Here is a 14,973-nt window from a genome sequence, read left to right as displayed (position 1 = left end):
TTTAATAAAAGTTCTCAAGGCAAGAGTAATAGAGTATTCACCTTCAACTCATAACTTTCTATTTGACGTCTAAAATCCTTCAACAATATTCGACGACCAGCATCCATATTTAGATTCCCTATACACGCGAATAATATCAAGGGTTAGGCTATTTAGTAGGCTATCGTAATAGGCACTACTATCACTTCACTAATAGGCTATGTAATAATAATAATAATAATAATAATAATAATAATAATAATAATTTTAAAATAATAATAAATAATATTGGTAATAATGATGATAATAATAATAAGCCTAATCATAATCTTCATCGTCTTCATCATTATCATCATCATAAAAACAATGTAGGCCTACTGTCCTAAATATCTCCTAAATATATTTTTGACCGTTCCCAGGCTAGTGTGTGTGGTGGTTGAGCCCAGTCAACCAGGCTCCTGCACCGGGTGACAGGAGGCTGTGACGCCATGCGAGGCTTTGCATTTCCAGGAATGTAGCGGAACGTTTACAGGGAATATGAACGGCTGGTTAAGCGAGAATTGGGGCCATACCATGGCCACACCAGTTCGCGTGTTGTGGCTATAAGAATCTGATGCAATTTCAATTAAATGTCAGTGTAGATGCATGTTAAACCAATGCAAACAAGTTCACGTTTGTATACCGAGTTAAATAATCTAATTCACACCAGTTCACGTATTGTAGGCCTACTTATAAATAATCCAATCCACACTAGTTCGCGTAGGGCCTATTGTACTTTTTACAATAGGCATAGTTAAAGAATCCAATGCACACCAGATCACGTATTGTCCTCAGTTAAAGAACGTGATGCAATTTTAATAAAATTCCAGTGCTTAGAGGCATGTTCAACCAATTAAATGAACGGATGGTCGAAAACTGAATTATTAAAAACAATACAAATAAAATATAGGTTATGGAGTACAAAATAGGCCTACATTCAATAAACATAAATCATGCAGGCCTATACACTTAAAAAGGTCGTGCAGTGAAACCAAATATTGCGGTGGGCACACACTGCACTATGTCCTGTTTGATTGTTGATAAGGTCTCCGGCCGCCGACATCCTCCTAATTGACCCCGTCTCCCACTCGGCCTTTTCCGTCCCATGAAGAATGGTTCCAGGGCTCTGATTGAATTTTATTCCTTCCTGACCTGCTCTGTTCTGTGAGGGCGCAATTCATCTCTGGACTAACACGACGTTTGTTTATTAGGTCTGCTTGGGAACGGATCTAATGACTTTCTGAGTCTGATTACCATGATGTTATGCAAGAGAGGAAGGGGACTTTAGTCACATTTTTAGTGTTACGACTTACTGAAATATTATTTAACATTATTAATTAATACATTTGTAATTTTTTATTAGTTTTGACTTTGGCTACTAACGTAATAGCCTAAACGTTAGCCTACATTGTAATGACGATTTGAGTGAAGTTTTCTACTGTTGTTGTATAATGATAATAATGTTTATTCGTTTATTTTTACTGTTTATTAGCAAACAGATTAGTCTTGGGTGGTGTTTTTATTCTACAGGCCTCACCATAGACCAGTGGTACACGACACCCAGTAAGCAGTAAATCCCTGCTTCAGCACTGTCGACTTGAAGGACTGCGTGTTAAAACGAATAGGCCTACGTTTTGATTATTAGCTGCCTGAATATTGATTTCATGGATAGGCCTATAGTTCTTTATTTTCAGTATTATTCTTATTATTTTTGTTTATATTATTGTTGTTATTTTATTGATATTGTTTTTCTTATTAATATTATTGTATTAGGCCTATCATAATCATCAACATCGTCGTCGGCATGGGTGGATGTATAAAAATCAAAGCTGGCAGAAAGTAAACGTAAACTTAAATACATTATAATTGAAAATAATTGATTATTCCAGACGTAAATATGACCGATTAAATTTCGCCTCATATCAGTTCGGGATAAACACAACGTTGAATGAAGTGGACTATGTTTTAAATTCCTTAATAATACTAACAATATAGGACTACCCATAAGCGTGGGCCAAGTGCATTTGTGAATGTTATTCTGGGCTTTTACGAGATTAGCCTATATAAAAACAATTATACCACAGCAGTGAAACAATTGATTTTTTTTTACCAACTATTAAGTACTAGTAGTATTTAACCCTCTGGCGATGTGCACGAGATAATGTCGTAGTTTTATCCTCAAAAAGGATTCACCTTTTTTAACAAGCGGTTACCTATAAAACGAAATGGAAACTGGAACCAATGGAGAAGCCACACACGAGTGACATCAGGCCTATCTTTGGCACCGGGGGCACGATATTTACCAAGCAGAGGAATGCGCTCCTAAATACACGTGGCCATCCAAACAAACGTTTGTGTTGTGTGTTTTAGTAGGCCATGTCTAGAAGTGTTGTTATGAGGCGAGAGGGCCCGGGGTCAATCTCATGTCAGGTCGTCTGCAAAATCTGACACAAGCACAAATATACCACTTCTCCAATATTAATAACTAACCCTAAACAACTAAGTTAGAGCACATTGACGTTCGTTTATAAATATGGTAGGCCTACCATGTATTTGGTGGATACTTTACACATTAATGGGAATTATGATGGATGTATGGCGAGGCCTGCTTCACGCGTGCCTCCTATGGGTAGCCTAACTAATGCAGTGTAACAAGTGAGACACAGGGTTATTTTCCAGGTAAAAATACAGTTTAATAATATTATATATAAATTATCTCTGCAGACACTAGCCAACGATATTTGCCTTGATACAGCCAATTCGCATTCATTAATAATGGCTTCTTCAATTGTGACTGGACTCGAATCCCGTCTTAAAGTTGTATTTAGTGTTTACCTAAAGTCCATTGTAAAAAATGCTAGTCCTTGTTAAAAAAACGTTTTAAAAAAAAATCAGTCGTAACGTAAACTCACATGAAATTACAATTTATTAAACAAACAATGCAAGTCCTTCAAATAACTTTTTAACAAATGAAGATTTTTTTTGAAATAGTACGGTGATATACATGTTCCTTATTCCGCTATAATGGAACAATTTTGGTGGACAATTAAGGCCATTCAATTTAGAAACACTTCTTTGGTGTTTGGTCCATAATAGGCTACAGTTTAGAAATAAATTACTATAGGCAATTTACACGAATATGTCCACGAAAGTTCACATATCCTCAACACATAACGCAAAGGCCGCAAAAGCAAGAAGAGACTTACGTGTTATTTGCAGTAACACTGTTCTTTAAACCAAAAATCAAGTCTTTGTGTCTCTTGCTGGAGCATATCGTTTCATACTAGTCCCAAGCAGAGGCCCGTGAACGAACAGTTTATTCTGGGGTTTCACTCCAAGAGTCAGTCAGCAATGAAATAAGCCACTCTGCTCATCAGAACTTGCTGCAGTCATATACAAAAGCTCCCGAGGTGCGATAGATAGACTGGCTGGTGGGAAACGACATTTGACAGCTGTTATTCCCATTGACGGGTGAATTATTCAGGCCGATTCTCTGGGACTCGAATATTTCTCTCACGGAGTGGAAGTTCTGCTGCTGGGCCGGGTAGGCGGCCCCCAGGTGGCCGAGGTCCCCGGCCTGGTTCAGGTACCAGGAGGTGAGCCGCCCCTGGTGCGGGTGATGGCCTCCGTCCTGGCCGGAGTTCAGGTTCCCGTGGCCCAGGGAGGAGGCAGACGTGCTGATCGAGTAATCGGGCAATGTGTCGTCCACGGTGGTGCTCGGAGCCGCCAGGTGGCCCGATCTGTCCCCGGCGTATAAACTCATGGCCTGCATGTTGCAGTGATACGTCGCGTTGGAGGTAGAGGAGATAGAGTTCTGGTTGCACTGGGAGCTATAGACGGACGTCTGGTTGGGGGAGTAGTTCAAGGACAACGACGGGGTGATGCCCGGGGTTCTGCTGGAGGCTATGAGGCCCGGGGGCAGCTCGGTTGCACCTTGGGGTGACGCACGCAGGGAGGTCATGATATTGTCCACGCTGAAGCCCTGGCTGGAGGCCTGGCCGTGGTGGTGCTGCTGCTGCTGGTGGTGCTGCTGGTGGTGCTCCGTGTTTTCCATGACGATGGACCTGTTGGACGGGATGCTCTGGGGGCTTCCGCTGGACATGCTGCTGCTGCTATCTGGGCTCTCTATTTTGGGCACGGTGCTCAGGGAGGGCGAGTCGGCCTGCGGCGGTGTCACGTTGCCGTTCTCCGTCTTGATGTCTTGGATCCTCACGGGCTGGGAGCCCTGCACCGGCTGCTCTGTGTCCCGGCCCTGGCCCTGCTGCCTGGCCGGCGTGTCCTTCTGCAGTCGGTCCTCCTTCTCCTTCATGGCGTCCTTCTTTTTGAACCGTCGTCTTCTGCGCAAGAAGCTTCCGTTCTCGAACATGTTGTACGAGTCTGGGTCCAGCGTCCAGTAGCTCCCCTTGCCGGGTTTCTTGTCATCGCGGGGAACTTTGACAAAACACTCGTTCAGAGAGAGGTTGTGTCTGATGCTGTTCTGCCAGCCCTGCTTGTTGTCGCGATAAAACGGGAACCGCTCCATGATGAACTGATAAATCCCGTTGAGGGTCACCTTCTTGTCAGGCGAGTTCTGGATAGCCATGGTGATGAGCGCGATGTAGCTGTACGGGGGTTTCACCATATCCTTGGGCTGGGGTTGAGGCGTGTACGGTCCATACGCCCGCGCCATGCTCGCTGGGTACTGATCGTGGGCCGCGTGAGAGTACATGTTCATCGGTGCGGGCATCCCGGTGTACCCGCCACCCGCAGCGGCCCGGTAGTAGCTCGGGTCGCCGCTGATGTAGGGCACGACGCCCAGGGAGTTGGGACTGGAGACGGAGTAGCGAGCCTGCATGTTTGCACCGCCTCGGCTGTTCGACTTGGATCCGAGGAAAAGAGCGCTCCAAAAAATACGCAGCCGGAGACCTCCACTTATTCCTTTTCTCCTAACGCCGATCAAAAAAGCACAGCCACTATCCAGTCACTTTTAAAAAACAAGAAACGAAATTAATACTTCGTGCTTCCCGGGAATTGAATCACGTTTAAAGCGGTCCCATCTCTGTGCGTATCACACATTTAGAAAGTTCTGCAGGCTACCTTGGGCATCCGTCACCACACAGTACTTTTGCGCAGTTAAATTCTTTCCTCCCTTTTGCTGCCAATGAAGCTCCTCCCCAAAGAGCCAGAGTCGTCCAATGAGAGGCCGGGCAGCACTCTGAGAGCAGGGACGAACCGACTCGTGGCCACACACAGGGCTTTAGAAACTGGAGGTGTTGGGAACTCCCCCATGCAGCCCCAGACTTTAGAGTCAAGAGCGAGGCTGGGACACAGATCCCTATCACATTGTGGCCTTCAAAACGCCACACATTTAGGTCTTTATACAATAAAGGGCGTGCATTGTTCAGGAAAATATATACTCGCAGGTGTCGACCTATTGAATTAAAGTCGACAATAAACGAGATATTTTTTTATGAAAGGTTCCATGAGTAAATAATGGTAACGATAAAATACTGTTCTGCCTTTGGTATAAAGTAGGCCTAAATGTCGAGTGTTTTTAATTTCAGAAGACAAATCACTTCAGAGGACATATCAGTGAGTTAATTATTATGTTTAAAAACGAAGGAGTGAATAACAAAAACAATGCAGCGATGTTTTCGACACGTTATGAGATAACGCCATCCCAATGTTAAAAAGCCTAATTAGCCCGAGCAGCGGGGCCCCGGGGGACATCAAAGCACCGCGGAGGCCCTCGCGTCACCGGCGGTGGGTGGCGGGCAAATGCGCTGTCTCTCCTTACAGGGGGAATGGGGAGAGTTTGGCCTGAGAACCAAAGGTGTGATAGTTGACTCGGAGTAGAGAAAGATTAAAAGACCAACCATATGGGGATACAGCAACACCTCCCGTTCTGCCGTTTTTTATTAAAATGTCTCCATTTTCTCAGGACGGTGGTAAATGACGGCGTGTGTGTGGGCGGTGGTGGGGGGGGGGGGGGGTGGGCTCATCATGTAGGCTGCTATAGAATGTGTGCAATGTTGTGATAAACATATTAGGAACGAAATGTTTTTGTATTATATGCTATGCAGCAGCATCAAAAAAATCATGAAATATATAGGCCTTCTGAGACCCCAATACTAGTTTATGTTTGTATTTGTTACACAGCAATATTACAGTGCCTATGCACTACAATATAACTATAACATAGCCTACAATAACATTAATTACAATTAAAGTGATATCAAAGTTAAACTTTGACGGGGTATAATTTACAGAGCTAGGCTACTGTGGAAAATGAGTTTGTGAAGCGGTCATTGTGAGGCATAGGGTCGCAATATTGCAGTAATCCCTTCCAGGTCGTATTAATGAAATGACCGCGGATTGGCCTGGTCCAATCTGGTTTCTTCTTACCAGGACCAGGGCATGAACTCTCTCCACTGCCTCTGGCTGTTTATTCAATTCACAACCACAACGTTCTCCTTTTCTTTTTTTTCTTTTTTTTGGAAGAAGCCAAAAAAAAATCCTTCCCCCGGGTTACTCTGTTATCAAATTAATATCATAAATACATTTGTAGAAACAAAATAAATGGAATGCAAAAACGAATGCGATCACAATCACAATCATTATTTGCATTAATTTCTCCTGTTGTGCTTAGTCTAACGTGAAGAAGCAACATTAATATATCAACAATTATATATATTTTTGTGTAACTTATGTGGCCCTCTGGTGCAAAGCCATTGGTACTATGATGCCCACTCCCCCCCCCCCCCCCCACACACACACACACACCTCTCACCTCACTGTTCCCAGTATCCCTTCTTCCAACCACACATCCCCGCTTGCCTGGACGGATAATACGCCTCTCGTTGATATGAACAGAAGGCCTAACATTTTATTATTTTATTTTATTTTATTATAGGCCGACCCTTAACAATGTTGAGGCCCTAGATCGAACTATTAGGATAGCAGGCCAACTTAAGATCCGTTTCGGTCGTAAAATAATAATAGGCCTACCTATTTATTTTCTTATTTTTTATGGAGGCTTATTATGGAGGCAAATACATTTGTACGAGACACTTGATGGAGTAATTGTTGATTAAAAAATATAAATTACGAACAAAATAATTACATTCTGACAGACAGACAGACAGACAGACAGACAGACAGACAGACAGACAGACAGAGAGACAGCGAGACAGATTGGGCCTATACGCAACAGTAGACGCAAATCAAAGGAAAGTCAAAAGTATGAATTTGGCTCCCTCTGTTGATGATTGGTAAAGGTAGTATAGTGCTTGGCCCTCTTGGAAAATGTATTTTTTTTTTACCTGAAAAACCTAAATCTGTAAATGATGCATCTCAAATGAAAGAAAGAATGCAATAGATTTCTGGCTGATTGTTGTGTTATCACAATAAATGTTATTATAGGCCTACCTGTATATGTTATATGTCGTTAAAAGACTCTGGGGTTCAGACTTCTTTCTATAACGTCTAATAAAAGGACTCTGCTGCCCCCTTGTGTTTATTTGTGTAGCATACGTCTTAAAGGTGGAGCTGCGTGAAAGACGACGCCCCTTCCGCATTGTGAAAGAAATAATGCGACAAATCCAACCAATCCCACGCTTATGTTAGCCATTAATCACAAGTCTCAAACGATTTTAAAGAATATAGCAAACAAAGGTTTGGCCTATATAAAAACGTTGATGTGTCAACATAATTTATTAAAATAAATGGCCTAAATAAAAGCTGTTGGTTGTTTATTCTAGTTTGGCATGACGTCAATCCATCTTGATTAAGGACTTAACGGAAAATGTCATCGTAAACATGTGTCAAGTTAGAATTTTGATTGGTTTGTATTGATAAATAAACTCGAACAAAAACACGGTGATCCAAACAATTCAAGTTAAGTTAACGGAATAATATTAGCCCTAACATGTGAATCTATGCGTGTTTTTAGAGCATGGTTGAAAGATCACACAAGACAAAGCCCTGTTTGGGTTTTCTGTTGGCGCTCTCTTGCTGTGAACCCCCCATGCAGCCAACATGCACCAATACACATTGAATGGGTAAATCACTCTAGGCCCAGGTAGAGAGGCGAGGCATACAGGCATCCATAGTATAGTGACTGTTTATTTTGGACACAGGGGAACAAGGGAAGCAAAATAAAGGTTAATGCGTTTAATTGTGCATGTTAATAGCCTACGTGTTCTGCAGGGGCTCGGATCGGAGGGACACTATTGACGTGACGATAAAACGAACCATCTTAGATTAAATATGTGTATTCAATGTAACTAAACGGTGTAAATCACTAAATCCCCCCCCCCCCCCCCCCCCCCCCCCATTAAAGATGAATGTTCAACTGTTCGAAATGTAGGCTAATCAGTGGCGATTCTAGACCGGTTTTAATGGGGGGGCCGAGATGGGGACCCCCCCTGGCCCCCCCCCCCCTAGAACCGCCACTGAGGCTAATATGGCCTACCATTAACTTAAACTTAAACTTACTTGTGGATGGTTAGTGGTGAGGGTCTTCATGATTCATGATCGTGTCATTTGTTCAAGAATTAAGTATAAACAAAAAATATGAAATATGACTATAGGCCTACCCCATTGCATAGCTTTGTTGATATGTATTTGAGTTTTATTTCCAAATTTCTAATTGTCTTCAGTGTTCTGAAGGACAGATGAGACAAATATAGGAAAAACGGCACCCTTATTTTAATACAAATATATTTTCAAACTCGTATAATTGTGTAAAGGTATAATGTATTCATTATAGCTGTTAAATCAACTAACATTTCACGAATGTGTGCAATTTGTCCTCCATAAAGCACAGGCTCAGATTCTCCATTCTCACCACTAGGTGGCGGTAGATCCACGTGAGATGATCGGCTCGTTTAGAAAAGGCAAGCGAGTATCGGGGTTCTGTGCTCAAAGTCCTAAACGTTAGCAGTTATTTCGTAGGCTGCTATATTGTTGATGGGCCGTGGGCTATTGCTGTTAGCCTAAAGCCTATGCTAACATGTAGGCCCAAATATCAGCCCAAAACTGCGTCTCAAAATACACATGAATAGGAGACAATAGACCAAATATACATTTCGAAGCAGCCTATAATATAAATGCATCAAATCTTTCAACAAATTGAAGGGTCTAATAAACGCTTCGCAGACGACAGGTTTTGAAATATATTTCAAAACCAAAAGCTGTGAAATAGGCCTATCTCATACATCTTCTCAGCCTATCATCAATTGTATTGTAAAAAATATCTGGTAAAACATAGGCCTACACCAAGTAAAATACACCCATGTAGGACTAACAGCCACATACAAATAAATATCTTTATTTGATTGTTAAAGAACATCAAACAGAAATAAGTGCTTGAACATAATACATTCAGGGAGACCTAAATGTATGCAACCGTGGATAGCGTTTAATACAAACATTGGCAAATTGTAATTAGGCCTACGCGGAAATACCAAAACTGAAGAGAAATTCATGCCAAGCCTATTTTCCTTTTTTATAGCGATTCGTTCTGCGAAGTAAATAATTCATTATGTAGGCTATTCATGTATTTGTCTTACTTTGGCTGTTTAACTTAAAATTAGTCTGAGGGTTTCGTTAATTTGGGAACGAAAGTTGGGTCAACACTCTGGGGTCACATCAGGCAGGGCTTCACGTCTTGATACTGGTGATGGTGGGGGAACTGGTGGTAGTAAGATCCACTGGTACTGGGATGGAAGGAGGATATCCCGTTGAGGTTCAAAACAAAGTCCTTTCTGTCGCAGCCTGGTGCTGAATGGCTTGAGTACCGAGATAGTCCCACTGCAAAGGAAATATCAGAAAAGAAACACAAATATTAGACTATAGTATATACAGGCCTAGCATTCATGTGGTAAAACAATGCATCCAATGCAATAGCTGTAGGCTACTTGTATTTAATTGTAGTGTCTTTAAAAAGGGTATTTGTAAGTATCGTCATACCTGGTAGGCCTACGATTATTTTCATATTCGGTGTACATTTTTTACAATAATTGATGGATAACTTTAATAGCATTGCAATAACCTACGTAGGCCTATACTTTATCTTTAGCAAGAGGGTATTATAACAAAACATACATTGTGACTGAAGACTTGCCATTGTTTCTTATGTGGCTATATCTTATTTATAAATAGTTTATTGAAGTGTTATTTAATTATATTGTATTATTATTATTATTATTATTATTATTATTATTATTATAAGCATAATACATTTATATTTATAATTAATATTAGTATTATTGTTTGTTATTATTTTATTTATCTTACTATTATTTTTGTTATTATTATCATTATCATTTGTAGCACTACTACTAGAGGTATACTTATATTATATCTAATATTTGGCAATCATTATAAGCTTCTAATAATGTTTTGCATTATTAGAAGCTTATTGACATAATACAATTTGTTACTTAGTTTTATTGATTCAATTTGTTTCAGAGATTAAAAATAAGCTTTAGGATTGTAATATTATTGAACATTAGGCCTACATGAAAAAAAACTATTTTCATTTTAAGTTTGCTTTCACTATCAATTAGTTGTGGCTTGACTTGGGCTCATTCGTTCTAGGGCCTATATTTGATATTCTTGTTGAGCGTGTTGTGGCCTGTGCAGCTTATGAAATACAATGACATATACCTGACATGTCAGCACCATCCCGTCCCCCGTGATGAAGATAGCCCTGGTCGAGGGAGTAAGGCGACATCCCTGAGTGGTGCAGCGCGGAATACGTGGAGGAATTCGAGGCCATCGATTGCGTTTTGATATACGTCGGGACAGAAGGCGATGCTGCCCAGTGCGAGTTGCTGTTGGCATACGGTGATTGACAGTCCAGAGATGCCACCATTCCAGGGGACGATTGCAACGAGCTATTACTGTTCTCCGGGCAATAATCCGGGTTAGAGTTGGCTTGGCATGAACTCATATACGATGACCCGGGGCTGGGTGACATGTGTGTGACATGATGGCCCCCTCCTAGCCCCTCGAAGTTGCCTGGCATCGTGTTCCCCATGAAGTCAATGTTGTAACCATTAGCGTGACAGGGCAACGAGGCAGCAGACGTCGACTGGAAATCAAAGTTTTGCTGCAGCATGGGTGGCCCGAAGCCGAAGCTGTTCATCATCCTGTACATGGGCTTCAACGCTTGGCACTTCCTGCGGAACCCGCGGGGCCTGCGTCGAAACGAGCCCTCCTCGAACATGAACTCGCTGCCCGGATCGATGGTCCAGTAGTGCCCCTTGCCGGGTCTGCCCAGACCCTTGGGCAGCTTCATGAAGCACTCGTTCAGCGAGAGGTTGTGTCTCACTGAGTTCTTCCAGCCCTGGTACGAACCCCTGAAGAAGGGGAAGCGGGCCTGCAGGAACTGGTAGATCTCGCTCAGAGTGAGCCTCTTGGTGGGTGAGCTCTGGATGGCCATCACTATCAGGGCGATGTAGGAGTAAGGGGGCTTCTCGGTGCGTCTCATGCCGGAGGTCCCTTTGGGTTTCACTTTAGCTGACGCGTCGGGTGAGCTCTCTAGCATGTCTGTATCCATTGGGTTAGATGCTGCTGCCGCCGCTGGGTCCAGATGTTGCTGGGGGCTCTCCGTCGTCATGATTTCACTCTCGCTCTCGCTCGCTCTCTCGCTCTCTCTCGCTCTCTCTCGCTCTGTCGCTCTCTCTTTCACTTTATCTCTCTCTCTCTCTCTCTCTCTCTCTCTCTCTCTCTCTCTCTCTCTCTCTCTCTCTCTCTCTCTCTCTCTCTCTCTCTCTCTCTCTCTCTCTTTCTACCCCATACACTAAGCAGCAGGGTCGCTACAAGGATGCATCTAACGATAAATATATTGAAAAATAAATGTCTGATTTTCTATGATAGAAATGACGCTATAGCAGCACGTGAGAGGAATTTGACTCTAGTGTCCCGCCACGACTCACTGGTTGGTCAAAGATCCCAGCAGAACTCCAGCTGTCTATCAGTGCAGCCTCTACTCCTCCTTCCTCCGCTGCCTGTCCATCGCTGGCGGTAATCCCCGACGGAGAAGAAGAAGAAGAAGAAGAAAAATATGAAATATGAGAAAAATAAGAAGTTCAAATATGAACTCGTGCTCCTCCGTTATTGCTTGGTGCGCATATCCAGTGCGCCAAACCACGACGCGACCACCTATCAATTCTTAGACCTCTGGTAGGATAGGCCTACTCCCCAATCCCCTCCTAGAAATTGGCAGGAACTGAAGACCTCCCCTCCCTCCCTCTCTGGCTCGGGACCAGGGTGGGAGCCGGACACAGCAAAGTAACTCAAATCCCCTCCCACCTCCACCCACCCGAAGCACCTCCATCCCCTGTGAAGCACGACCAAGACCATAAAGACAAGGGGGCGTCTATAAAGGATGTCATGTATTCAGCTGCAATGCATGCGTTTGTTTATATTTGTGTGTGTGTTTCTTTTATTTGGGCGTGAGATAGTTGCCATGGGTGAGGCTGTGTGTGTGTGTGTGTGTGTGTGTGTGTGTGTGTGTGTGTGTGTGTGTGTGTGTGTGTGTGTGTGTGTGTGTGTGTGTGTGTGTGTGTGTGTGTGTGTGTGTGTGTGTGTGTGTGTATTTCTGATTAGGTGAAACTTCAGTGTTCATTGGTTGGTCGTGGTCGGCACGAGCGAGCGGATGCCAGCTCTTTCCACGCGCGCCTGCAGCCACATACCACACAGGGTGCGGGTGTCGGCTTACCACGCGCGGCGTGACCCCTGAGAAACGACTTGATTAGCCCGGGACAGTAAAGTTTACGACCCCATATGTCAAAGATCACACTTTTAATTCAGGTCTAAATTATGTCGAATATTCTGTTATTTTGTTGGGGTAGGCCTACATCTGAAAACAGGGGGAGACCATATGTCGCATTGGTCGATTGTGATTGGTTATTGGTTTTTAAGGATGGGTTGGCTGAAAGGGGGTGTGAGGACAATGTGCTGTTCTGCGCATGCGGAACACGAGGCGACAGTTATTTGCAGCGCCAGACAGAAAATATAAATATTGAATATCCATGTCCGCTAGCGGTGACCTTCCGAGACGCAAACACACGAGACAACTTGAGGAGTCTCTGCAACAAATGATGCGTTTGACTTGGCATGCTTAAAACGCAGCAAGCTTACAGACCTACTGGCCCCAAACGGGCCCAGAACAAATATAGGCCTAGTGTAAAATAATAAGCTATTTAACACAATTAATTGTGTAGGCCTATGAACCTGAGAATAATACAAATACAAATATCCTAACGAATAATAATATTGAAATGTAAGCCTAATAAAAACATTAATTATATGCCAAATATTGATCAAAATCATTATCATCATTGTCATCACATGAACAATATTGATTGATTGCAATAAAATAAAAATGGTTCTCAGATTCAACTCAAACCCTTTCATCAATAAACAGTGAAACTACCGATCGTCATTAAAGCATGTTTTTATTAAATTAAGGACAGAATATATATGTGGAAATAAGTCAAAGACAAATGGCAAAATGTAATTTCCGGGACGTTGAATGGACATAAGATTGTATAACATCGAGCTTGCATTGGAGGTTGGATTTAGAAATGAACGAGGAACCAACGACCTTGTGCTCTTTGCCACCTTTACCCTGAATAAAAAATATTAAACATATCAGCGTTCAAACAACAACGCTGAACTTTGTTAAAAAGTGCAACGTTGAAACAAGTCAGTCCCTTTCCCCCATAACGGTCCATCTCCGTCATCGTCAACACGATATGACTTATTTTTTCAGCAGCTGCTCTGACCGATGACGCATTCACGGTCATGACGTCATTATTCGACCTGAAGTTCAGCAGTCTCTCCAATTCCACGCGCTATCGCGCGTAAGAGGGCAGCGCATGCGCAGCTATGGAGTTCATCTGGAGCGCTGTCTTGAGCTGCGGTGTGTAGCGCGCCGGATGACTGGACTGGGGTGCGGGGAAGCCCGTGTAGCACGGCCACATCAGACCCGGGGACACTATCAAACTGTCTTTGAACTTCTCCTGCTTGAACGGCGTGCTGAGGATACTGTCTATGGCGAAAGAACTCGTGAATTTGGTATAGGATCCAACTTTGGTGTCGGACATCACCGGTTCTGCGGTGCGCTCTCCCGTGCGCTCTCCCGTGCGCTCTCCCGGTCCGCAGAGGTCCGCTCCCTCCTCGCTCAGCTTCTTCACGATGCGTTTCCTGCGGCGACGGAACACGCCGTCGGCGAACGTGTATTCGCTGTGCGGATTGAGCATCCAGTAGTTGTCCTTCCCCCAGGGTCTGGACGGGTCCCGGAGCACCTTCAGAAAGCAGTCGTTGAGGGACAGATTGTGGCGCACCGAGTTCCTCCATCCCGTGTAACTGCCGCGGAAAAACGGGAACTTCTGCATCAGGTAGTCGTTGATCTCGGACAGGGTCAGCCGTCCCGAGCAGGACTCCCGGATGGCCATGGCGATCAGGGCGATGTAAGAGTACGGGGGCTTGGGTCTCCGTATGTAGGGCTTCCCCTTGCCGTCCTTGGCAGGTGGGGGGCTCCGCGACACGTAGTCCCCGTCCGACCCCAGCTCCTCCTCGCCGTAAAGAGGAGAGCGCACTTTGCCCTCTCCGTCCCCACTCGGGTCCTGCGGTTTCCTGTGATGATTGTGGCTCCCGCAGAACACTTCAAATTTCATGCTTTTTTTGTAAATCGTTCAGTTCCTATTGCGCGTATCTATAATCGCATTTCGGTTCTTGGAAGTCGAAGTGTCGTCCGGCGTTCACCAATTACGCACGGCAGTATCTGCGTGTGTGTGTGAGTGAGTGTGTGTTTCAAATAGAAACAGTCACAGTCCACGATGAATCCAAACCCAGTCTCACCTTCAGCTTACCTCGAAAGCTGTTTATAGCAACCTCACCTCTGGGCCAGCCTCCAAGGGGCGGGGCTATCACCTCTAAATTAACATTCCTCAGCAGCCT

At 43.8% G+C, this 14,973-nt stretch overlaps 3 protein-coding genes across 3 annotated transcripts; all 3 read right to left on the bottom strand.

Annotated features, from left to right (window-relative positions):
- Window positions 1–3,391: 3,391 nt before the first annotated feature.
- On the bottom strand, window positions 3,392–4,852 carry foxc1a (forkhead box C1a; the record flags this gene model as incomplete). The annotated part of the gene is made up of 1 exon (XM_084480561.1): window positions 3,392–4,852. One exon carries the CDS (start codon window positions 4,850–4,852, stop codon window positions 3,392–3,394), a length of 1,461 nt encoding a protein of 486 aa, XP_084336687.1.
- Window positions 4,853–9,643: 4,791 nt separating this feature from the next.
- On the bottom strand, window positions 9,644–11,623 carry foxf2a (forkhead box F2a; the record flags this gene model as incomplete). Its single annotated transcript, XM_084480738.1, has 2 exons — window positions 9,644–9,810; window positions 10,669–11,623. The coding sequence occupies 2 exons, from the start codon at window positions 11,621–11,623 to the stop codon at window positions 9,644–9,646; spliced, it is 1,122 nt and encodes a 373-aa protein (XP_084336864.1).
- Window positions 11,624–13,865: 2,242 nt separating this feature from the next.
- Window positions 13,866–14,690, bottom strand: LOC311360485 (forkhead box protein Q1-like; the record flags this gene model as incomplete). The annotated part of the gene is made up of 1 exon (XM_084480563.1): window positions 13,866–14,690. One exon carries the CDS (start codon window positions 14,688–14,690, stop codon window positions 13,866–13,868), a length of 825 nt encoding a protein of 274 aa, XP_084336689.1.
- Window positions 14,691–14,973: the final 283 nt, after the last annotated feature.

This window comes from Micromesistius poutassou (assembly GCF_964030765.1).
Source record: "Micromesistius poutassou genome assembly, chromosome: 16".
NCBI classification, from domain to species: Eukaryota; Metazoa; Chordata; class Actinopteri; order Gadiformes; family Gadidae; genus Micromesistius; species Micromesistius poutassou.
This window is presented reverse-complemented; position numbering and strand designations above follow the sequence as displayed.